The sequence below is a fragment of the Labeo rohita genome, chromosome 8 (assembly GCF_022985175.1).
Source record: "Labeo rohita strain BAU-BD-2019 chromosome 8, IGBB_LRoh.1.0, whole genome shotgun sequence".
Taxonomy (NCBI): domain Eukaryota; kingdom Metazoa; phylum Chordata; class Actinopteri; order Cypriniformes; family Cyprinidae; genus Labeo; species Labeo rohita.
In genome coordinates, this window is record NC_066876.1 from 26,301,126 (window position 1) to 26,324,657 (window position 23,532).

The 23,532-nt window shown below is 35.0% G+C and overlaps 1 protein-coding gene across 1 annotated transcript in view; it reads left to right on the forward strand.

The window, feature by feature from the left end:
- Positions 1-23,532, forward strand: part of agbl4 (AGBL carboxypeptidase 4) — a 435,578-nt gene that overhangs the window by 369,923 nt on the left and 42,123 nt on the right. Inside the window, exons 7-9 of the mRNA XM_051117092.1 lie at positions 4,982-5,071; positions 8,414-8,528; positions 11,009-11,120. Of these exons, the coding sequence (XP_050973049.1) occupies positions 4,982-5,071; positions 8,414-8,528; positions 11,009-11,120 (317 nt within the window). The remainder of the gene's footprint in view (positions 1-4,981; positions 5,072-8,413; positions 8,529-11,008; positions 11,121-23,532) is intronic.

Consider the following 23,532-nt stretch of genomic DNA (forward strand, 5'->3'; position numbering starts at 1 on the left):
CCCTCAAACACTGTCCTGTGTACGCGCAAAAAAGTTCTTATTGTAAACAGGTATTTATTAAATAATTTTATTTAGTGAAGTGCAACCCTCATAGAAAGAACATGTGTATTATTTGGTAGCTAATGTATTTGTAGTCCTTGCATTTCACTTCGCAATTGGGGGCTGGGCACCCACCGGCAGAAACATAAATCGGGAATTATAATGAATATATGAATTAATTAATTATAGGAATGTACCTTTGAAGGTTCTGACTGTCTTCAGAAAAGATTCAATGGCATTTCATTTTTGCCTTCGCTCCATTTATTAACTAAAGAAGTGTTCTTAATCGCAATGCTCCTTTATCCACAGAGTTTACGGGAAAAAGCTGTAATTCAGCGTTTCCATAAGTGCCATCTAGTGTCATGCAGTGGATTTACAGAGACTTACATTTACATTCAGCTTGTGTGCCGTTTTTGTCTGGCCAAAAAACAGACCGAATTTGCATGCCCTTCTGTAGCATAAATTTTGACTGGTTGATGAAAAACAAGCTTAAGTGGATTCTACACATTTAAACAATTCAGACCAGTTATCTAGATTATTTATGGAACAGATAAAATACATAGAATAATTTGTTAAATCAGTTACCATTTTGACTTAACCCTTTTTTATTTAAAAAAGGGTTAATTTATTTGATAATATACATTTGAACATGCTATTAGTTAAACATGTTGTCATTTAAAATCTGGACATCATTAGTAGGTTACTGTTTTAGTGATTATGCAAACATAAGTCATTTAATTTGTTTTTTGTTGATTTTAATTATAAAACTTGGTGAAGTGATTTATGTGTCAGTATTTTTGAACATTTCCAGCACATTTTAACAATACCGTGATAATTTTGGTCACTATAATCGTGATCATGAATGTTCATACCGTTACATCGCTACTTCAATATAAAGCTACCTTTTGTACTTTAGAAAGGGGGTCCTTTGTAATCATATTTTGAGGTCTGTGGCATTTAAAATTTGAAAATCCTATGGCGGTGTGCGGAGATATTATGTATCTACCTGGAACACTTTATTGACCAGTCAGCATTCGGGACTGGAGCAATATAGCATTTCTTTTAGTGATGAAAGTGGTGGTGAATTTACCACATTTTTCTTGTAGTAGCAATAACTGTACTTTGGCAGAAGCTGTTGTTACCCCAGTAGATTTTTATAAATCCAATCCCTCATGCTCCTGGTAAAAGCCGCCTTTGAGACGACAGGCTTCCTTGAACTGCTTTAAGAGCAAAACTGCCACAATGATCTCAGGTACAGTTCTAATCATTTCCCTTCAGCCTTCGCAATCCCTTACAGACTTAAAGACGGCCCCACGGGAGCCCGAGTCACCGTAGACATAATGTATTAGGCCGTGCTTGTCTTTACAGCTAGTGATGGATGGATATAATATTCAAGGAGCCTGCTGAATAATGCATTTGGATATTTTAATGTTTCATTCGTGGTCAAGTCTGGAAGTGAGGAGGATATCTTTGAGGATTGACCTGTGTTCTGCTATTCCTCAGACTTCTGAGGCGTCAGCACGCATGTGCGTCTGTGCCTTATTAATTCTATGATATTTCCCTGACTCAAACATGATTTGTCATTCCATGTCCATTGTTCATGTTGATGCATTACTTCTGCTTTGAATAGAACCAATTTAGCATTTTTAGTTATCAGTGTCTGTCCTTTAAAACTCTATGTATTTTATCTGTGTGCCTGCTGCACAGAAAGTAATAACAGTGGCTTTATATACTGCAAGTGTGTGTGTTTGTGTGCTTGTGCTTCTCCCTACAGGTGTAAGTTCTTGGTCATTATGTGATTTCCTTGCTAGAAAAAGTCCTTTCTGGCTTACCTGTTTGGACAACCCACGGCACAAACCGATAAGAGAAAACCGTGAAGGCCGAACGAATTCCCCGTCGTGCCCGTTCCCGTGTAGCGTCCCGCCTTGAGGAACGTAGTGCTCTGAGAGTAAAATGTGCTCGCTTCTCTGCCTGGAAGCGCATCAGACTTTTAAAGAGGAGCTTTTGTTGGCAGTCCTTTCGCATTCGTCCAGCCTTTCTTTTCATTAACTTGAATGGTATTCCCATTCCATTCCCAACTGGCATCGCTCACAAAGAGGGACTGATTTGATTTACGCTGTATTAAATTCCTCTCTGTATCATTTTGGAGATTGTAAAAGAGGAGAAGAGGACGAAATATCTGGAAACAGATCTAGGAGTTATTATTGCATCCGCGATGAAGTATCTAGCATGGAATTCATTTAAACACACAGTAACCTTATTAAAATCCTATCTACCAAAAACTTTGAAAGGGCTGAAACTTTTAAAAGGTTCATACAGTTTTGTAAAGTCCAATTATTATTATTATTATGATGATTATTAATTATTGACATTGATATTCATATTTATAAATGGACTTTAGCAAAACATTTTTTTTATTTTAAAACTTTTAAAGTTTTGTTGTGCTTTCTAAATAATGGCTGGGAACCATCAGATAATTTTTATTGGTTATATAATGCAATTATTTTATTTTATACTTGTTCTATTGACAGCATTTAATTAATTCAAGTGCAGAACATTTTAAAACGGACAAAACATTACAAAGAGTCATATTCTTCATTTTTGTATTTCTTTATTTATTTTCACTAAAGCCTGCTTATAGTGTTTTCTAGATTTTTGTCAACTAAAACAATTTATAACTGAGTTTTACATGAACGTTTTTCCCCAACCTGACTGTTTGAATTAAACAGGCTATTTGCTGTAACTTTAGGAGTTCTATAAATAAATGAACTCTATAATGATTGGCCAACCTCTACATACTGGTATATTTCTTACTGTCTTTAATAACTTTTAATGACTTTTTCTGAATGACCCATTTTTGCAGCTTAATTTACATAAATGGGCTGAGTGGATGGGGATGGATAATAAACTTCTGTTTTTAGTAAATACTGAGTACATGTTGTCTGAAATAAATGCTAATTAGTGGTATATGCTAATGAAAGTTTCTTTATTAATATTGCTCAGATTTGCAGTTAGGGATTTGAGCAACTTTGGCACACAAGTCATCCTGCAATGTTTGTGTATGGGTCAATGACGTTACACCTAAATTTTCTGTCCATTCTTGCATTTTTTCAGTTAAAAGTGGTTTGAATTCAATGTATGGACCCACTTTAACTTTTCAGAAAAGATCAGTTATTTGTAATTTTCTGTTATTCAAAGTGTCAAAATGTCATGTGGTGCGACTGTCTGGCCATACCTGTTGTTTTGGAAACGTCTTTGAAATTACCCTAAATTTATTCAGATTAATTTCTGCACTATTTGTCATGATTTCCGAAGTGTTTTGTAATCCTGCATAAAATTGGCGAAGCATTTGTATTTCCGTCATAATATACAAACAAACTTTCCGATGGTTTCCATTTTATGAAATATCGTGTGGTGCAACCATCAAGAAACTACCATTTTGGGACTTTTATGTTAAAATCCATTCAACGATAGGACTTTGACTCGTATAGCAGTTTACCAATGACCCATGGAAGCATCAAGCAGGTTTGTAACTCTCTTTCAAATTTGGAAAAAAATAACCTTTTTAATGGCTAGTATGTAGTTACCACAGTTGGATATAATGTAGTATGACCTAAAAAAAAACAATGAATATTAAGTTATTTCTACAAGTATTTATTTTTATTATAAATTTCATAGTGACCTTCAAGTTCAAGTCCACCGACTTTAATCTGGTTTGTTTGTCGGACAAAAAAGCATATTTGGCGTTATAATTGGTCTGATCGCCTGTTAATCAAACTCCTAGCGACGGGTCAGTTGAGCAGCCAAGATTGAGCAAAGTTCAGAAATAACTGGGGCTAAAGAAATGCCTGCAGTTAATGCCATGTGCTGCACTTTTCACACGCCTCTTTAAATAGATTTTTAATTATATAAAGCCCTTGCATCATTTGGAGTGACCATTCATCATGTGGTGCAACCAATGATAGGAATAACTGTATTAAAATAAAATAAAATATCAAATTTTTGTGGCTGAAATAGGAATTACTGCTACTGCATGCTTAAGTGAATAACATTTTTAAAACATTTTTATCAGTTTTATGCAATTTACTGGAAAAATAAATCTGCTAACTACATTTAAGGACTCTGAAATTATAAAACAAAAATATAAGATCATTATTTACAAAAACATAAAATAAATGCAAATACTTTGTTTCTAAACACTTTAATAACTGAGGAAATCTAAAAAAAAATGGAAATGAATTAAATTTAATATAAATCATGGTCGTACCACATGACATTTTTTAAGGCTATGGCCATTTCATCGAGATGAAAAAAAACAGTAAAATCACTTAATTTTACATTTTAATATGAATTTAGGTGTACACAACATTCTTAATGTTTGAACAAATACAACAGATATTATTATTTTTTGTATTTTAAAATTGGCCTGTTGAAAATCCTTATACGTCAATGACCCATATGCCTCAAATGATGAAGCTTTTCAAAGGAAGGTGTGCTGTTTATTTTCTAAGCAGTCCAGCTTATGATTTTTGCTTGACGATTAAAAAAAACAGCTGTGAACACTGAAAGAGGTCTAGAACATTAGACCTCATCATAGAGACTTCAGAGTGGCCGCTTTTATTAATTTAGTGTTAAATTGGTGTAGTTAAAGTCTTAATTGAAAAGATGTAGGCGCTTGAGGATCCATGTAGATTCACCGTCCACAAGATGTTTTTCTCCTGCTCTCGCGATCAGTAGCTCATTGTGTTTTGTCCTCCTGTGGAGTCTTCATTAGCTCTGACATTTCCTATCACTCCTGTCCTGTCATACTGGGTTTCCTGCTGCATGTCTGAGGTCTGAAACTCCAGGGCCCAGACATATGGCTCCTGACCACACATACACTGTCCTGCCAAGACCCCTACCTGCTGAGAGTAACCTTTCTGTGTTTGTGTGTGTGTTTCAGCCCATCTGAACCAAGAGCGAGAAAAGCGGGTGGTGTTTCTCACAGCCCGCGTTCACCCTGGAGAATCACCTGCTTCCTTCATCTGTCAGGGTAAGACCTTGTCTTGTCTCGACACTAGCATACACGTGCCGATGATGTCCTGAGATCCTGTAATCTGTTGAAATACAAAACACTGACCAACGTTAAGGGCGGTTGGCCTCGGTGGGCCTCTGCGTTTCATCAGAACGCTTTTCCTTTTGTACTTTAAGTTCTGCACGCCGCTGGGCTCCGCTGCAAGCGAAGGTCAGCGGATGAACGGAAAAACAGGAGGTCAGGGAGTATACAGCAGATTAGAGGAAGTGTCAGCTCACCTTCTCTGCATCACTCTTAAATCTGTTTAAAGCCGGCAATGCAAAGACCTTACCTGTCACGGAGCACAACACTTGCTGACACAACAGTCTGACAAAATGCCCAGATTTCAAAGGCAATACCATCAATAACATCAATTCTACAGAAAAAGTCTGCTTTCACTTTGCGTTACAATACAAAGACGTGGATTTCCTGAGAGTGTCTTTGACAAATGATGATACAATGTAGTCTTTTCACAGGTGGATTGTATTAGAGGTTTCCATAGCTTAATGTCAAATCATTATTGGCTGTTTTTGTTATTCTAAAACGGGGATCTTCAGCAGGGGGTCTGCTAGTTATTGTTTAATCTCTATTCACAACTAAATATAAAATGCCAAACTAAAATGAAAATATGCATTGGACTTAAGTGTAATAATGAAATGTTTTTGCAAGAAATCTCTTATGCTCACCAAGGCTGCATTTATTTGATTAAAATACAGCAAAATAGTATAATTGTGAAATATTATTCCAAATATTTTTCTCTATTTTAATTTCAAATGTAACTTTTTCCTGTGGTGCAAAGCAGAATTTTCAGCAGCCATTACTTGAGTCTTCAGTGTCACATGATCTGTCAGAAATCATTTTAATATGCTGATTTGATGCTTAAGAAACTTTTTTTTTTTTTTTTTTTTTTTTTATCAATGTTAAAAACTTGTGCTGCCTAATATTTTAGTGAAAACTGTGATACTTTTTTTTCAGGATTCTTTACTAAATAGGAAATTTTAAAAGAACAGCTGTCATTTGAAATAGTAATGTTTCGCAGCATAAATGTCTTTACTGTCACTTTTGATTCATCTTAGCTGAATTCATTTTTTTCAAAAAAACATTTGAACAGTAGTGTTTTAATTATATAAATAATGTACCATATGCGTGCTATTTTAGGGCCCTTTGCCTGAAATAAATCATCCCCTGATTAACAGAGGTTAGTAACTGCATTGCAACATGCTAAAAGGCACTCAGCCGTTTAAATGTAAGTTAATTGATTTTCATTTACCAATATTAAATTGTATTGTATGGAAGCCTGTTTCTGCCGCTGAATAAAAATAGAAAAGGTAATTGTGACTTTTTTTCTCTCAGTTGTGAGTTTACCTTTTGCAATTCTGATTTTTTTTTTCTCTCAATTTTGACTTTATCACTCGCAATTGCGAGTTTATAACATGCAATTCTGAGATAAATTATATAAAATCACAATTTTGCATTTTGTTTTGTTTTTTGTTTTTTTTTGCAATTGTGACTATATCTTGCAGTGATGACTTTATAGCTCGCAGTTCATATCATGCAATTCTAAGAAAAAAGATAAAAATTTCACTTGTGAGGAAAAAAGTTTGTATAATGTTTCTGAGAAAGACAGACATAATTGCGAGATTGCAATTGCATGAGAAAAGTCAGAATTTCGAGTTTATATGTTGCAATTTTGATTTTCGGCACAAAGTCGCAATTCGACTTTATTTCTCACAATTACGAAAATTATATGAACTCACAATTCTGCCTCTTTTTCCACACAATTGCGATTTTATATCTTGCAGTTCTGAAAAAAATTACATTAAATTACATCACAGTTCTGACATTAAAAATTACATTAAAAATTACATCACAGTTCTGACTTTTTTTTCTCGCAATTGCAGGTTTATATCACGCAATTCTGGAAAAAATATATAAACTCATCATTCAGACTTTTTTTCTCGCAATTTTGAGTTTATATCTCGCAATTCTGAGAAAAATTATATAACCTCGTAATTCTGACTTTTTTCTCGCAATTGCGAATTTATATTTCACAATTATGAAAAAATGTATATAAACTCATAATTTTGGCTTTTTTATCGCAATTGTGAGTTTGTCTCGCAGTTCTGCAAAAATTATATAAACTCGCAATTCTGACTTTTTTTCTTGCAATTGTGAGTTTATATCTCGCAATTCTGAGAAAAATTATATAACCTCGTAATTCTGACTTTTTATTTCTCTCAACTGCGAGTTTATATCTCACAATTTTGACTTTTTTCTCGCAACTATGAGGTTACATCTTGTAATTCAGACTTTATAACTCTTAATTGCGAATTTATATCACAATTCTGAGAAAAAAGTCAGAATTGTGAGATGAAAAGTTGCAATTCCTTGTTTTTCTTTTTTTTTTAATTCTGTGGCAGACACAGGGTCCCATAGTATTCATTGCAGATGTACTGTATATTACATAATGATATTATATTTGTATATAATCTCCAGAACTTCTGCCATCTGTCATCCTGCATTATAATTTGCCACTGAAAACAGCACAGTCAGTCTAGAACTTCTGTGTGCATCTAAATAATTTAGGACCGTCAGCTAATGTGGTTAGTAGTGGTTCGTCTCAGCCCAAATCTTCATGCAGCTAATTATTGAGTTCGGCCTTGTTGTAGTTCTGAAGAGGGCTTTTATGCTTAACCGAAGTTCGGTCAGTACAAAGCTTCAAAGTCACCTGCCCTGCCACCTAAATAACACAAACACACATGCGGATATGCATGAATAAATATAGGAACTTCAAGCAATTAGATAGCATAGCAGTGTGGCCTGCCTCTGTGCCACATTGACTCAATTAGAGAGCTTGTTATGCCTCCATTAGCGCTAATGAGCAGGACAGAGTGGGTGAGGGGTTGAGGAAGATGGGGGAATGAGATGGGGTCTGCCCTCTCTCACACACACATACACACACACACTCCTGCTCTCTCTTTCTATGCTTCTTGTTTACCTGTCAATTATTTGCTCTCAGTGCAGGGCAAATGGAAGGACAACTAGTGACCGCCACTATCGACATGCCTCCCTTGTTGCCATTCTCTCCATCTGTCCTCTGTCTGTGTCTCTTTCTCATTTTGTTGCTCTAATGAGTATGATCTTTGTTTCTCTATTTCGTTTGTATTGACTGGAGATGTGTGACTCTGATATTCTTTTTTGATGTTTTAATGCCATTTGCTGTCCAATTATTATTTTGTCTTTTAAACTCAATTTGATATGATGAACTTCTTTTGCGTGACAAGCTTTGTACTTTATTGCGTGTATTTGTCTTTCTTGCAGGTGTCATCGACTTTCTGGTCAGCCAGCATCCCATCGCTCAGGTTTTGCGTGATCATGTGATCTTTAAGATCGTTCCTATGCTCAACCCTGACGGCGTGTACCTGGGAAACTACAGGTCAGCTGAAACAAACAATTGTACACATCATATAATAGTAGTTTAAATATAATATAGGTATTTAATGTATATTATTAGCAGTGTAATCATTTTTATGTATTTATTTATTTATTTATTTATTGCATTTTATTTACAAAAAAGTATATTATGTCATCATACTCAATGCCCCTGATCTGCCTGACTTTAGTGTTATCAGTATTTTTTAAGACATTTTACTCAAGTGAAGTAAATGTCTGCTGAAGTGAATTGTAAAACAACTGTGTGTGTGTGTGTGTGTGTGTGCAATGGCTACTCTATATTGGGTCTGCAGTTGGTCATGCACGGCAGGTGTTGTCTTCACTCCTAATCCCATTATTGGCTTTTATATAATGGTGGCGATCACTCTGAATACATCAGTGGCTCACTGCGTTTTCCCATAGGCCTGCGGAAACTGCGTCAGTGGCTGCCACCTTGTGACGGCTCTCATGAACTGCAAAGCTGCAGAGGTGGATCAACGGTTCAATGGTGGTGACAGGGCTGACATACGACATACGCCACCACTGACCCTTAAAGGTGCTCTCAGCAGCAACTTTAACCGACGCTGCCTCACCGAGAGCCATTGAGGTCCATAATTAGAGATCAGATCCATCTCTCTCTTTCCCTCTGTGCTGAATCAGTAGGTTTTTGGTCGAGAGTGAGAGAGAGAGGGAAAGCAGATGCAGGAGGGGACATGGGATCAATCCTTGCTGACTGGGGATTAGTGTTGTTCTGAGAGCAGCAGCATTGACTACAGGTTCAGCTCAAAGTCACAGTCACAGAGTCTCAGCTGGACAGCAGCTGGGACTTAGGCACCTGTCCGTTCCCCACATCAGTCCATTGCCTCAGGGAAAGGAAAATAACAAACAGAGACCTGTAGGGTCGTAAGATCGCTTGAGATGGTACATGTCTAGTGGTGTGGAAGAAGAAAACTCTATATATCGGCTAAAACACCAGAGATCTGCCACTTTGTGTCTGTAAAAGTAGAGCAATATGGTTGTCTTTAGTGTGGGTCAGGATTGCTTTTAAAGGAGTAGCTCACCCAAAAATGATAATTTGCTAAAAATGTACTCACCCTCAGGCCATCCACAATGTAGCTGAGTTTGTTTCTAAATCAGATTTAGAGAAATTTAGCATTAGATCACTTGCTCAGCAATGGAGTGAATGGGTGCCGTCAGAATAAGAGTCCAAACAGCTGATAAGAACATCACAATATTCCACAAGTAGTCACATGACTCCAGTCCATCAATTTACATCTTCCTCTATCAATTATATTGCTTTCTCCAGTGAAAAAGTTGTCTAGTCTGAATTAGGAGAGAAATATGCACAGAAATATGCACCAAGCTCCTGTTTACATGCAAAAAAACAGTCTAAAACAGTTCTAAATAAATATGTTGTTGAATTTTATGTAAGCGGATGACAGGGGTGACCTTTTTCACTGAAGGAAACATTAATATGAATTATGGATTCGCGTTTTTTTTTCTTTCCAGAAGCAGGTTAAAACGCCTTAATGACAGATTTTTTTTCTTCTTGCAAACACGTACTGTAACTTTTTATTTCATAAGATGTTTATTGATGGACTGGACTTGTGTGTGGATTACTTGTGGATTGTTGTTATGCTATAATCAGCTGTTTGAACTCTCATTCTGACGGCACCCATTCACTACAGAGGATCCATTTGGTGAGAAAGTGATGTATTTTTTCCAAATCTGTTCCAACAAACAAACTCGTCTCATCTACATCTTGGATGGCCTAAGGGCGAGTAACTATTCCTTTAAATTATGGTTGTTGAAGTATTACAAATAAGTTATTATAGTATAGCCACAATGAAAGTGTGTAAACTTTTGAAATCTGAATTAAAATTAGTTCTAAGTAATTTAACTGTGTAAATCAACCAGAAACTCTAATGAATGCAAATTTGCTGATTTTGAAATGTTTATGACAGACGTCACAGCCTTCACTCTCACAGCGATTTTGTTTTTCTCTTCTCATTTGCATAATGTTGAAGATTTCGCAACTTTTTGACGCTTACTCTTCTCTGCTGTCAATCCTACAATCCCCAGCATGAGCTAGCCGCTCATCTCCCATAGAGAATGAATTGAAAAGAATCACTCTGCTCTGCTCGCTCCGCACAAGTGGGCATGTACTGTGTGTGTTCTGACCGCAAAATGTGTGTGTATCTCACTGTGAGCTTATCTGTGATATTTAAACCTGATAACTTTTTACCACTTCAATAAATAACAAAAGCTTGTGTTTTCACAGCCCTGCCCACATGGAATATCACTGGTCCAAAGTCACCTCAAAGTTATATAATAAAATATGTTCGATTATGTTTATATTCACTGTAATATTATTACTTTGCACAGCATTTTGCTTTCTGTTAAGTCTGCCAAATAAGATGAAGGTTTGGTGTTTTGCCATTGTTTTACTGAGTTGAATTGTTGTTTTGTTTGTATTTATTTTAGGTGTTCACTAATGGGCTTCGATCTGAACCGTCATTGGCAGGACCCTTCCCCTTGGGCCCATCCCACTCTACATGCCGTCAAACAACTCATTGTCCAAATGAACCAGGACCCAGTGAGTATTCATATAATAAAGCTGCCATTTTTGGTGGGAAAAAAAATATTCTGTTAAAATTTCCATCTTTCCATTCTAACAGACTGTCCCCAATTGCATTAAAGAAGAAGTTCACTTACAGAATTAAAATTTCCTAATAATTTACTCATCCCCAACAGGTCAACAGGTTGAAGGTCCAAATTGCAGTTTCAGTGCAACTTCAAAGGCTCTACACAATCCTAGCCTGAGGGAATAAGGTTCTTATCTAGCAAAACGATCCGTAATTTTCTAATAAAAATACATATTTCTATACTTTTTAACCACAAATGCTCATCTTGCATTAGCTCTACTTCACGCATTATGTAATCACGCTCATGTGACGTAGGTGGAAGTACCAACCCAGTGTTTACGAAGTCAAATGCCTTTACAAAAATAAAAAATTGAAAATGAGAGTTTTTCTCCCTTCCCTACCTTTTTTTTTTTTAACTTTTAAGTACACAGATGAAGAACTAATCTCACATGATTTTTCCAACTTGATTACGCAATGCATGAAGACGAGCATGCAGACTGCAGAGCTAGTGCAAGACAAGCATTTGTGGTTAAAAAGAATATGGATTTTTATTTTTTATAAGAAAATGACCGATTATTTCAGTAGGTAAGACTCTTATTCCTTGGCTGGGATCATGTAGAGACCTTTGGAGCTTCACTGAAACTGCAGTTTGGACCTTCAACCTTTTAGCTACCATTGAAGTCCACAATATGGAGAAAATTTCTGGAATGTTTTCCTCAAAAAACTTAGTTTCTTTGCAACTGAAGAAAGAAAGAAAGAAAGAAAGATCTTGGATGACATGGGGTGAGTAAAAATTAGCAGGAAATTTATATTCTGTAAGTGAACTTCTTTAAGTCAGTGTTGCTGTTTTGGGCTGGATGCTTAAATAAACAACTTAATGTTGCTGCACTACTGAAATGCAGTGTATTATATTTTGGAGAAAAACAACCTTCACATGTATCACTTCTTATTGTCTCTGTATATTTAACTTGGTTATGAGAAGGTATTTTAACATTGGGCTTTAATAAAAACACACTTACACACTGTCTTTGAAACATAAGGTTATGTATAGTATGTATAACAACCTGGCTCAGCATATAGGAACCAATGTACTATTCAAAGCAGCTACTACTCAGCATTTTTCCCAATGAGTGTATCTGTGTGAGTGTTTGCCTCTGCCCAGGTGAGTCTCCTACACACACGTCTTGTCTTTTGTTTGAGAAAGCGCCGCCTCAACTTCCTTTATGTTAATTATAGCAGAAGAGTGAGGTTGTTGGATTAGTGAAGGTCAGATGCTGTCCTGGGAATCGTCTGCCCTTTCCTGCTCTTTCACATCCTGATAAGACCGGCAGGCACACTCAGGAGCGGAGGGCAGCGCCACACGGCTTAACCTTTCCCCCAGGCCTGACACACTGATCAATGTGTTGCTTCACGGCAGAGTGATCTGCTCATGTCCCTCACATCCTGACAAACACACGCACACGTATGCTTCATTACATTGTGAGATTGGATGTGAGGAACGTTCCGTAATCGCACACTTTCCATGGGTCCTAAATGGATCCAAGCAGCTTTACAACTCATACAGTACTTGATTGCTTCGTCTGATTGAGCACCTCAATCACCTTAACACAATAACATTGGTTTAATCGACCAGTAGCAGACATGAAAAGTGTTTGGGAGATCTGTTTGAAAATGGTTCAGAAGTCTGTTATTCTGTTAAAAAAATATATAGTAAAACCAATAATATTATTACAATTGTGACCCTTGCTGGCAAAATGAGTCATAATGCATGCAGGCTAATTTTCACTTTTTTAAAAAAAGTGAAAAATGTCAATTTTGGAGGTTTTCGAATTTGAGGTTTTCACAGAAATGAGTTCATTAAGTCCTCGTCTAGCAACCCCAATGCTCCAAATAGTAATTATACATCTAAATTTATATGTATGTTTTCTGAGAGGTGTATCTTTTTTCGCTGCTCACTTCTTGACGATTGGTGCTTTCCCACAGCACAAGTTTGGTATATTTGTTAAGCGCACCTTTGTGAATATTCATACCGAATTCTCAATGGCATGACTCTGAACCAGTGAAATGTGATGTTCGAACCCATGCTGATGTTAACAAATCACACTTACTAACAAATCTGAAGCGTACGCATAAAGGTGCACGTGATCCTGATACATATAATTCAAAAATATATGTGATTTGTGAAGATATAAGTAAACGTTTGGTTAACTGTTGGGGAAAAAACATCTGATATGTAACATTACATTAGATCCGTGCATTACAGTAGGTCTTAATATATAGGCCGTCTCTCTCATTATTGTTAATCTAACAATAAAAGAAAAGAGAGAATCATTCACTGCTCTTGATTGAGATGCTTTTATAGTTTTTGTAATCGGTTTATTTGTAATGAATACACTAAAGTGATTTTTACAGTAGATTAGCTGGTTTGTTTTTCTTACTTGAAAGCTTCTGTTTAGATGTAAGATAAAAACGTAATGCACTATTTAATTTGTTTCTTTCTTATATTTGTTCTACTCTTTATTTGCATTTTTTCTCCTTTTAATAACAAAGATAAAATAAAATATATATATATTGAAGTGGAGGAAAAGATGCAGTGTTTCTAGGTGATTTTGTATTGGCACCTTCAGAAAACTTGATTTTTCTCCAAACTGTTTTTGCTGTCTCTATTAACTTCAAACAGGTTTAGCTCAGTTCTCTCTCTCTTTTTTTTTTCAATCAGTTTCAATTTTAAACAAAAAAAGTCCATTTCAACAAATCATACATAATTTTGATTTTTAATGGAGATCTCATTTAAAAAGATCTCATTTTTGAAAATTTGCTCATTGCATATAATTTTGCCAGCACAGGTCACAATTTATGTTTGAATATCTTTCTGATCTTGTGCTTCAGATATGTCAGAAATTTAAACCAATATGGCTTTAAAACGTGTGATTTCAGTACAATATACATGATAATCAAAAGCAAACAGATGTTTTTTTGCAGAGATCTGAGATATGAGCTAAAATAGCACAGCCCTGTTCTGGAAAAGAGGTCGGGGAGTAGCAGCTCATTTGCATTTAAAGAGACATGCACTAAAACAGCATGTTTCATAGGCATTTTCAAAATGATATAATGAATGATCTGTGGGGTATTTGGAGCTGAAACTTCACAGACACATTCTGGGGAAACCTGACATTTATAATACATTTTGTAAAAAGGGGCATGATAAATGTCCTTTAAAATTAATTTATTCCTGTGATGCAAAGCTGAGTTTCAGCATCATTACTTCAGTCTTTAATGTCAGATTTAATGTGTTACTTTGGTGCTCAAAAATGTCTTATTATCAATGTTAAAGTTATCAATGTTAAAGTTATTAAGCAGTTGTGCTGCTTAATAATTTTGTTACAACTGTGATACTTTTTTCAGCATTCAAAAGACATTTGTGAGTTTATACGTAGGTTTGAGTATTTATATCTATTCTAAATTGATTTGTAGTTGGCATCTTATAGAATGCCTGTTGATTTTTTCTAAATTATAGTTCCTTTTCTAAAATTCCACTTCCTTTCTTTCTAATTCAAAATTCAACTCTCACTATCTTAACAACTTTATTTAACAATTTCTTCTCTTCCGTTTTCGCCACGTTCATAAGAGTACCACAACGTATGCGTGTGGTGCTCCTGACAAAGGAACGGTCATTCTAACGTTAAACTCGAATGTGCTGCAGCTTGTTTACAAGCAGAGGAAGACGCACGCTGTACATAAAAAAGATTTTGACAGAGAGAAAGACTTCAAAATTTTTTGCACAGCCTTACTTGTTTGAACCAGAATATACAGACGATAAACTAAGAGAGATGGACGTTCTACGCCACAACGCCAGCTCCTGTGTCAGCAGCACCACACACATGCATCGTGGTACTTTCGAAAAAATTGTTGAATAAAGTCGTTATTTTGTTTTCTTTGCACACAAAAAGTATTTAGCTGAAAGAGAAATCCTTTGTAACATTCATTACCATCTTTGCTGTCACTTTTGACTGACTTAATGCCTCTTTGATCAGTAGAATATTTTTTTCTTTAACAAAAAGAAGTTTTTGATTAGGTGGTTGTGAGTGTATATGTATATTTATTGAGTATTTATATATATTCTAAATTGATTTGTATTTGACATTTTCCAGAATGTCTGTTGAATTTTTCTGTATTATAGTTCTGTAAAATTCCTTTCATTCTAATTCAAAATTCTGAGTTAAAGAAAAGAAAAGAAAACAAAACAAAAGGGGCAGCTAGTTTAGACAGATGTGTAAGATGCTGGTTTTATGAGGAGAGAGTGTATGTAGGCAGGAGAGGGGGACTCTGGGGAGAGGTAAACATTTCATAGCTCTCTCTGGATCCCTCACTTTGTGTCCTTGTTTCATTCCCTTCTGTCCTTTTAAAGAGATTTAGTGGGGTTTGGGAAATCATAGTGCCCCTTTCTTTCTTTTTTGTGTAGTTGTTGCTAATAACAAGCTTGCAATAAGTTTGAGCCGTTGCCAGTTTAAGCACATGAAGTCAGAAGTTCACCTATCACTTAGAGGGGTCACCAAGGGAACATAAGCAGGAAAATGTTATTTCCCTCGTATGTAATTAGTCATTAAGCTGATGCTTTTATCCAAAGCGACTTGCAGTACACTTATTACAGAAACAATCCACCTGGAGTTTAGTTGCTTAAGGCAGTGTACCGCAAATCCTGACAGCCCACAAGTAGTGTCACACGTGAGCGTTGAAATGAACACAGTGTTGATATTTTGGGCTACGGCAATGCTTTTGGCTTGCTGTGCATTAACAGTGTAGATTTACATGCTGAACCAAACAGTAAATGCAGAACAAGAATGTTCTAGAATGGAGCTGCGTTCTCAAATCTTTCCTTTGCATCACAAAATCTGCTCCTGTATTGTGACTTCTATAATTTATCATAATAATATTACTGGGGTGAGTATTAAAGGGTTCACCCAAAAATAAAAATTCAGTCATTAATTACTCCTTCTCATGTCATTTCAAACCGGTAAGACCTTCGTTCATCTTCAGAACAGAAATTAAGAGATTCTTGATGAAATCTAAGAGCTTTCTGACCCTGCATAAGGGTCATTCTGTAATTAGGAGGTACATTTAGAATTTGACGACGTGAAGAAAAAAGTTTTCCTGTTTCCAGAAACCCAAACATGACCTTACATAGCTGTTTTGAAACAATCTATATTGAATAAAGTGCTATATAAATAAAGGTGATCTGTAGGAATGTTTGCTACAGTCCACCATGATACCTTTAATGGGTAACACAGTTGACTGGTAACTTAGCTGACATTTTTAGTGTTTTGGGCCTATACTCAACCTGGAAGCCTAGAACTACTGAGCATATGGTGTGTTTAGAAATATATTTTCATAAACAAAACATAAGTTTTAGTCAAATTGTCTTGTTAAAATTTGTAGCAACAATACTTGTGTAACACTGTTGACAGTCAGTTAATCCAGTCTTTACACAGGTTTGCTAGTTTAACCAGTATTAGGGGAAAGAGAGAGAACGTAACTTCTAGTGTTTCATCCATGTGCTTCTAAAGGAAATCTCATCATACTGTGCAAATTATGCGAGAATGGGACAAACCATTCCTTTTTGATGGGGGGGTTTTCTAGTGGGTAACTTAGTTGACAATGGTTTTTCAGACACAAATAAAACAAGTTCACAATAAACACTTATTATTTTTGAAGCACACACCCAAATGTCTTGATAACCTAATCGAAGGCAAAACTATGAAATTAATTTAGATTTGAGGTAATTTTCATGCTTAAATGCAGAGTAGAATGAGCAACTTTACAAAATCTGACAGCTGAATACCAGGGTTGTATGTGATATAAACATTATTTTTGAACAAAAGATATGGCTTTTTCAACATATAGTAGTGTGATTGGCAAAAATATAATTGTGTACTAGAAAATTAAGCATCAGGGTTTATATTTATGAAAATATATTAAAAATATACTTCACAGGCATGAGATGTACCCACAATTATAGAATGACCCATAGACAGCATTTTTATTGGTTCATATGGCTTTTGCATGCATTTTGATGCTATGCTTGATTTCAAGATTCACCCTACTAAGTGTTAATCTTGGGAAATCGCAGAATGTGAAGTATGCTATTGTGAGATGAGCTTATATGAGCTGCTAATGTCTGTGAGGCGGTTTAGATTTGGATGGAGTTTTGGATTACTTGTGCATTTGTTGTTGTTGTTCACAATATGGCGTGGAGGGTTTTTGACTGTTAAATACGTCCCAGTATGCGCAACAGAGGAGGAGAGATCAGGATGGGGAAACACTTCCCTCCCCAGCATCACACTGAGCATCTCACAGCTATACTGACAAATACATACAAATGCAAACAAGCACACTCACACATACAAATATGCGTGCCATGCGAAGATCTCAAGCCAGACTGGCATTGGCTGTCTTCTCTATGGTTAATCACGTTAGACACAGCACAGATCAAAGCTATGGGATGCCAATCTCTGTGCCAGCCAACTGACTGGGGGGGCAATGCCCACTACACACTGGCACATTCCACCAATATGGTACACTTTGGTGTTCCATTACTTTTTAAAGTATTAGAGGCATAACTCAGATCTATGATAATATTATTATCAAATAGTGTTAAAATTTTCTTAATTTTCTTAAAATTTACTTAATTACAAACTTAAAACAAACTACTTTTCATTGTAGTTTAATTTTGTAATATAATAGTTTATCAAACATAGTTCTCTTAAAGAAAGCAACAAAGATCTGAGTTATGCCTCTAATACTTTAAAAAGTAATGGAACACCAAAGTGTACCATATTGGTGGAATGTGCCAGTGTGTAGTGGGCACTGCCCCCCCCTCCGCTTTATTTTTATTTTATTTTAATGGTGACCTGTTGTGATCCTTTTTACAAAAAATATGTAAAATAAGTCTCTGATGTTCCCAGAGTGCGTATGTGAAGTTTTAGTTCAAAAAACAGACAGATCATCACAAATGGGCAGGATTTCTTCCTATGATGATGTCAATGTAGGGAGAAATCTGGAATCATGTGTTCAGAGAGACTGTTTATGATTTATTGGGATTATAAAAAAAAATGAGAGGGTGGATTTTTTACCATTATAGGCAGGTTGTTTTCACACACTGCGGCCACACAACTGTGTTCAAACAACCTAAAAAAAGATTTTTGCATAATAGGTCCCCTTTAACTGTTACAAGTTATTTTTATTTTAATTTTTGCTTTTATTTGCAGTTTAATTTAATTTTATTTTATTTTATGCACATTTTATGCAATGCAATGCTTTTTTTTTTTTTGTAATTATGAATGTTGAGTATGAATGTTGAACAGTAGTGCTGCCTAATATTTTTGTGGGAACCATGATATTTTTTTTGTTCCCTTAGGATTCTTTAACTGAAGTTCAAAAGAACTGAATAGATAGATTTACACACACATACATACGTACATAATTAGACACATTTATACAAATTAATATTGTGTGAGATTTTATTTTGTTATAAAATTAAAATGTTAGGTTTATATATATATATATATATATATATATATAGATATAGATATAGATATAGATATATATATATGCACTACCGTTCAAAAGTTTGGGGTCAGTAAGACTTGTAATAGTCTTTAAAGAAGTCTCTTATGCTCATCAAGGCTGCATTTATTTGATTAAAAATATAGAAAAAAAACAGTAATATTGCAAAATGTTTTTACAATATAAAATAATGTTTTTTATTTTAACATACTTTAAAATAGAATTTATTCCTGTGATGAAAAGCTGAATTTTTATCAGCTGTTACTCCAGTCTTAAGTGTCACATGATCCTTCAGAAATCATTCTAATATGCGGATTTATTATTAGAATGATCAGTGTTGGATAATATCAACAGTTGAGCTGCCAAATATTTTTTGGAACCTGTGATTTTTTTTTTTTCAGGATTCTTTCATGAATAACAAGTTTAAAAAGTACAGTGTTTATTCAAAATATAAATATTTTATAACAATGTAAATTATTTATTATTAACTTTTAAGAAACTTTTAATTATTAACTTAATACATCCTTGGTGAATAAAAGTATTAATTTCTTAAAAAAAAAAAAAGAAACAATAAAAATGTACTGACCCCAAACTTTTGAACGGTAGTGTATATATATATATAAAGAACTGAATAGATAGATTTATATTGTGTATATTTGTGAATTTAACGCATACTTTTATAACCGTATTAATAACATTATTCATTTCTTTATGTGTGTGTCACACACACACACATATATACATACATACATACGTACACAATTGCACAATTTATACAAATGACTCAATTTATACAAATTAATATTAAAGGAGAAGTCCACTTCCAGAACAACAGTTTACAGATAATGTACTCACCCCATTGTCATCCAAGATATTCATGTCTTTCTTTCTTCAGTCATAAAGAAATTGTGTTTTTTGAGGAAATCATTTCAGCATTTTTCTCCATGTAATGGACTAATATGGTGCACCGAGTTTGAACTACCAAAATGCAGTTTAAATGCGGCTTCAAACGATCCCAAATGCGCTTGTAAACAATCCCAGCTGAGGAAGAAGGGTCTTATCTAGCGAAATGATTGGCTATTTTCATTAAAAAAATACAGTTTAAATACTTTTTATTCTCAAATGCTTGTCTTGTTTTGCTCTCCCTGAACTCTGTGTATTCTGGCTCAAGACAGTTAGGGTATGTCAAAAAACTCAGATTTTGTAGGTTTATTTATTTGTATTATTTTTTGTAATAAATATTTTTTATTAATTTATTGTTTGACTTCAATAGCAAAATCACACAAATTGCTTGTTACCTGGATTTGCATATGACTAACAGGGTTGAACAATAATTTTTTTGAAGGTTAAGCACCTCCTGATTTTTTTATTTTTGTTTTGCATCCTTCCACACACACACACACACTCTCAGCTACACACAAACAGTGTAGCACAGATATTAATTAGTCTGCAAGGGTGCAACTAGTTCAATAGCAGGCCAGTGCCAACTCAACACACCAGCTCCCCCTTCCCAGTATGCTAACATAAACCATGCTAAGCTAATGCATGCTAATCTACAACACTCACCTTTTAATTGCACAAACCTTTCGTGGTTAACACACTAGCTTTACTGAGCCAAATATGTTTAAACCCGTGCTGGCAAAAAGAGCACTTTACACCAATTACACAGCATTGCTAGTATACCAGTTACTAATATAAAGTTTATTGCATTTCTACAACAACTGATATTGGCAGTGACTTTGTATTTGCTTTGAGGATACAGCTATTTTGGTCCTAATAATTCAGTTTATTAATGCTAAGTGTTTTCAGTACCTTTTTTTTAGCGGTGTCACTGAAGTTTTTTGGTTTGTGCCAAAAACAAGCCTATATTTAGGTACATTTTGAACACCTCATTGATGTGTTTTTTTGTTCAATCCATCTCTTTGAGCACTAAAGTCACCTGAGTGGTTTTTAAACCGAAACAATTCGCCATATTACACTCTCCAGTGAGCAGGTGAGAAAATGACTCAAAGTTAGTGATGCAGTTGTATATAATCTGTCCATGAGCACCAAGTGTTTGTTTAGGAAAAATGAAAGAGAGAGAGAGAGAGAGAGAGGGAAAGAATAAGGAAACAAATGGACCTATCTCCCTCGCAAAACGCTGCTTTTCCAGCCCATTTATCATGGAGAGAGAGGGATTCTTTTTGATTGGCTGATTACCTCGATCATTCATCATGGCCCAGATATCCCCACCAATCTGACAACAGCATTTTGGATAATTTGTTAAAGATGACAAAAGGGCCGGTATTGCCATGGTTCATTTCTGACCTTTTTAATATTAGAAAATTAATTTTCCGTCTGAAACAAATGTATTAGATCCTGTCAGACTGGCCAGATGAATATTGCACCTTGAAACCCCCCCGCCCCCTCCCTGTGTGCTTGCTGTTTTTTTTGTGTGTGTGTGTGTGTGTGTATGAGCCGTTGCGTGTGATTCTGATAGTGGCAGAAAGCAGTCTTGCGAGAGAACGAGAGCGGAAGAAAGACAGCGAAAGAGAGAGTTGAGACGTCCTCTGGTGTCAGACGCACCTTTCTAAGCGATCGCAGAGATTTACGGGCAATTTACGTCCATCATCACTTCCTGTCCTCCGTCCTTCCATCATCTCACATTCAGTGAATCTCTGAAGTATCTGGAGTTGTCTTTTTCTCTCTTTCTTTCGCTGTCTCTCTCATGTTTTTAAACGTATTTTTTATACGAGAAGTTGGAAACAGTGTTGTTTGGTCGAAAATGGTTGGTATGGACTTTGGATTTTAATCTTAAGCTTTTTATTCGAATGTTACATTCCCTAAAAAAAACCCAACAAAACCAACAATCGCTTCCTCCTGTACACTACCAGTCAAAAGTTTTAGAACAGTAAGAATTTTCATGTTTTTTAAAAAAATCTCTTCTGCTCACCAAGCCTGCATTTATTTGATCCAAAGTACAGCAAAAACAGAAATTCTGAAATATATTTACTGTTTAATATAAATGTTTTCTATTTGAATATACTCATTATGTGATTTCAAAGCTGAATTTTTAGCATCAATACAGTCACATGATCCTTCAGAAATCATTCTGATATTCTGATTTGCTGCCCAAAAAATATATATATTATTTATGATAATCATAAAAAAATGTATAATGTTACAAAAGCTTTTTATTTCAGATAAATGCTGATCTTTGGATCTTTCTATTCATCAGAGAATCCTAAAAAAATGTACTCAACTGTTTAAATATTGATAATAATAATAAATAGCATATTAGAATGATTTCTGAAGGATCATGTGACACTGAAGACTGGAGTAATGATGCTGAACTTTTAGCTTTGATCACAAGTATAAATTACATTTTAAAATATATTCAAATAAAAACCAGTTATTTAAAATTGTAAAGATATTTCACAATATTACTGCTTTTGCAGTATTTTGGATCAAATAAATGCAGGCTTGGTAAGCAGAAGAGAATTCTTTTAATAAAATAAAAAATCTTACTGTTCAAAAACTTTCGACTGGTAGTCTAAATAAAAATGATTATGAGTGAATATTATTCTCAGTTCTGAATCTGATTGGCAGTAATGGCTGCTTGGTTAAAATTATGGGTCCTCTGACTGGAAAAATCACACAATTTTTAGCCACTTTAGAGCAAGCATGAAAAAAAATATACACCACAGTTCAAATACTGTTTACTTTGTCAAAAACACAGTGAAAAGTAGTATTTGACTGTAAAAGTAGTATTATAGTAAAATAATATTACAATTTAAAATAATGTTTTCTATTTTAAGATATTTGATGGCAAGACAGAATTTTCAGTCATTGCTTCAATTGTCATGATATTTGTGCTCAAGAAACGTTTCTTACTATTATTAATGTTAAAAAGTTAATAATATTTTTAAAAGATAATTAATATTTTTGTTGAAACCATGATCATTTTTTTAAGATTCTTTGGTGAATAAAGTTCAAAAGAACAGAATTAATCTGAAATCGTAACAATTTAAAAATATGTAAATTGTGATCAATTTCATGCGTACTTGCTGAATGACAGTATAAATATTGCAGCGTGCCGATATACAGCCATATCGCACGGCTACGAGTGTGATATTGCGTTTATACAAAAATTCGATGGCACAATTGTGTAAATACATAAGAAACAACAATGAAGTGTCTTTTAAAACCCTCTTTTGTGCGAACTATTAACAGTCTGCATATCTGAAGTCTAAACAAGTACATTCTCGCCTAAAAAATCTTAAAACTTCAGTCCGTGACACAAAAACAGTACTATTTATAAAATTGTAGTGGATGTGGGTGTCCACCTTGGCACTGGCTGTGAGAAATACCACAAGCGCAGTGATACAAGCTGTGAAACGGTTGGATTTCCAATATCACTAGAATATCGCCAGTCAGATTCGAGGAACAGAGAGAACTGTGTGTGTGTGTGTGTGTGTACGTCATTACAACATTTAAAAATATTTATTATTATAGCTATTTTACCCAGTTTGAATTTTAAGCCACATCTGCTTTGTACCATCTCTAATGAAGGAAGGATGGAAGGAGGATGGGAACTGTTGCACTATGGAACGCTGCCATTTTCCACCCTGGCAAACATCTGAAAAGCAAGATATAATCTGAACTCTGTCTGATGAGCTGTCTTTTCAAAGATCACGCACACAGATGCCTTCCATCTTTCCTTTCGTGCTTCCGCTTTGCATGTAATTGTGTGTTTTGACCTCAATCAGAATATTTTCCACATCACAACTGTATTCCAAGTCTTGCATTATCAAAACCCGC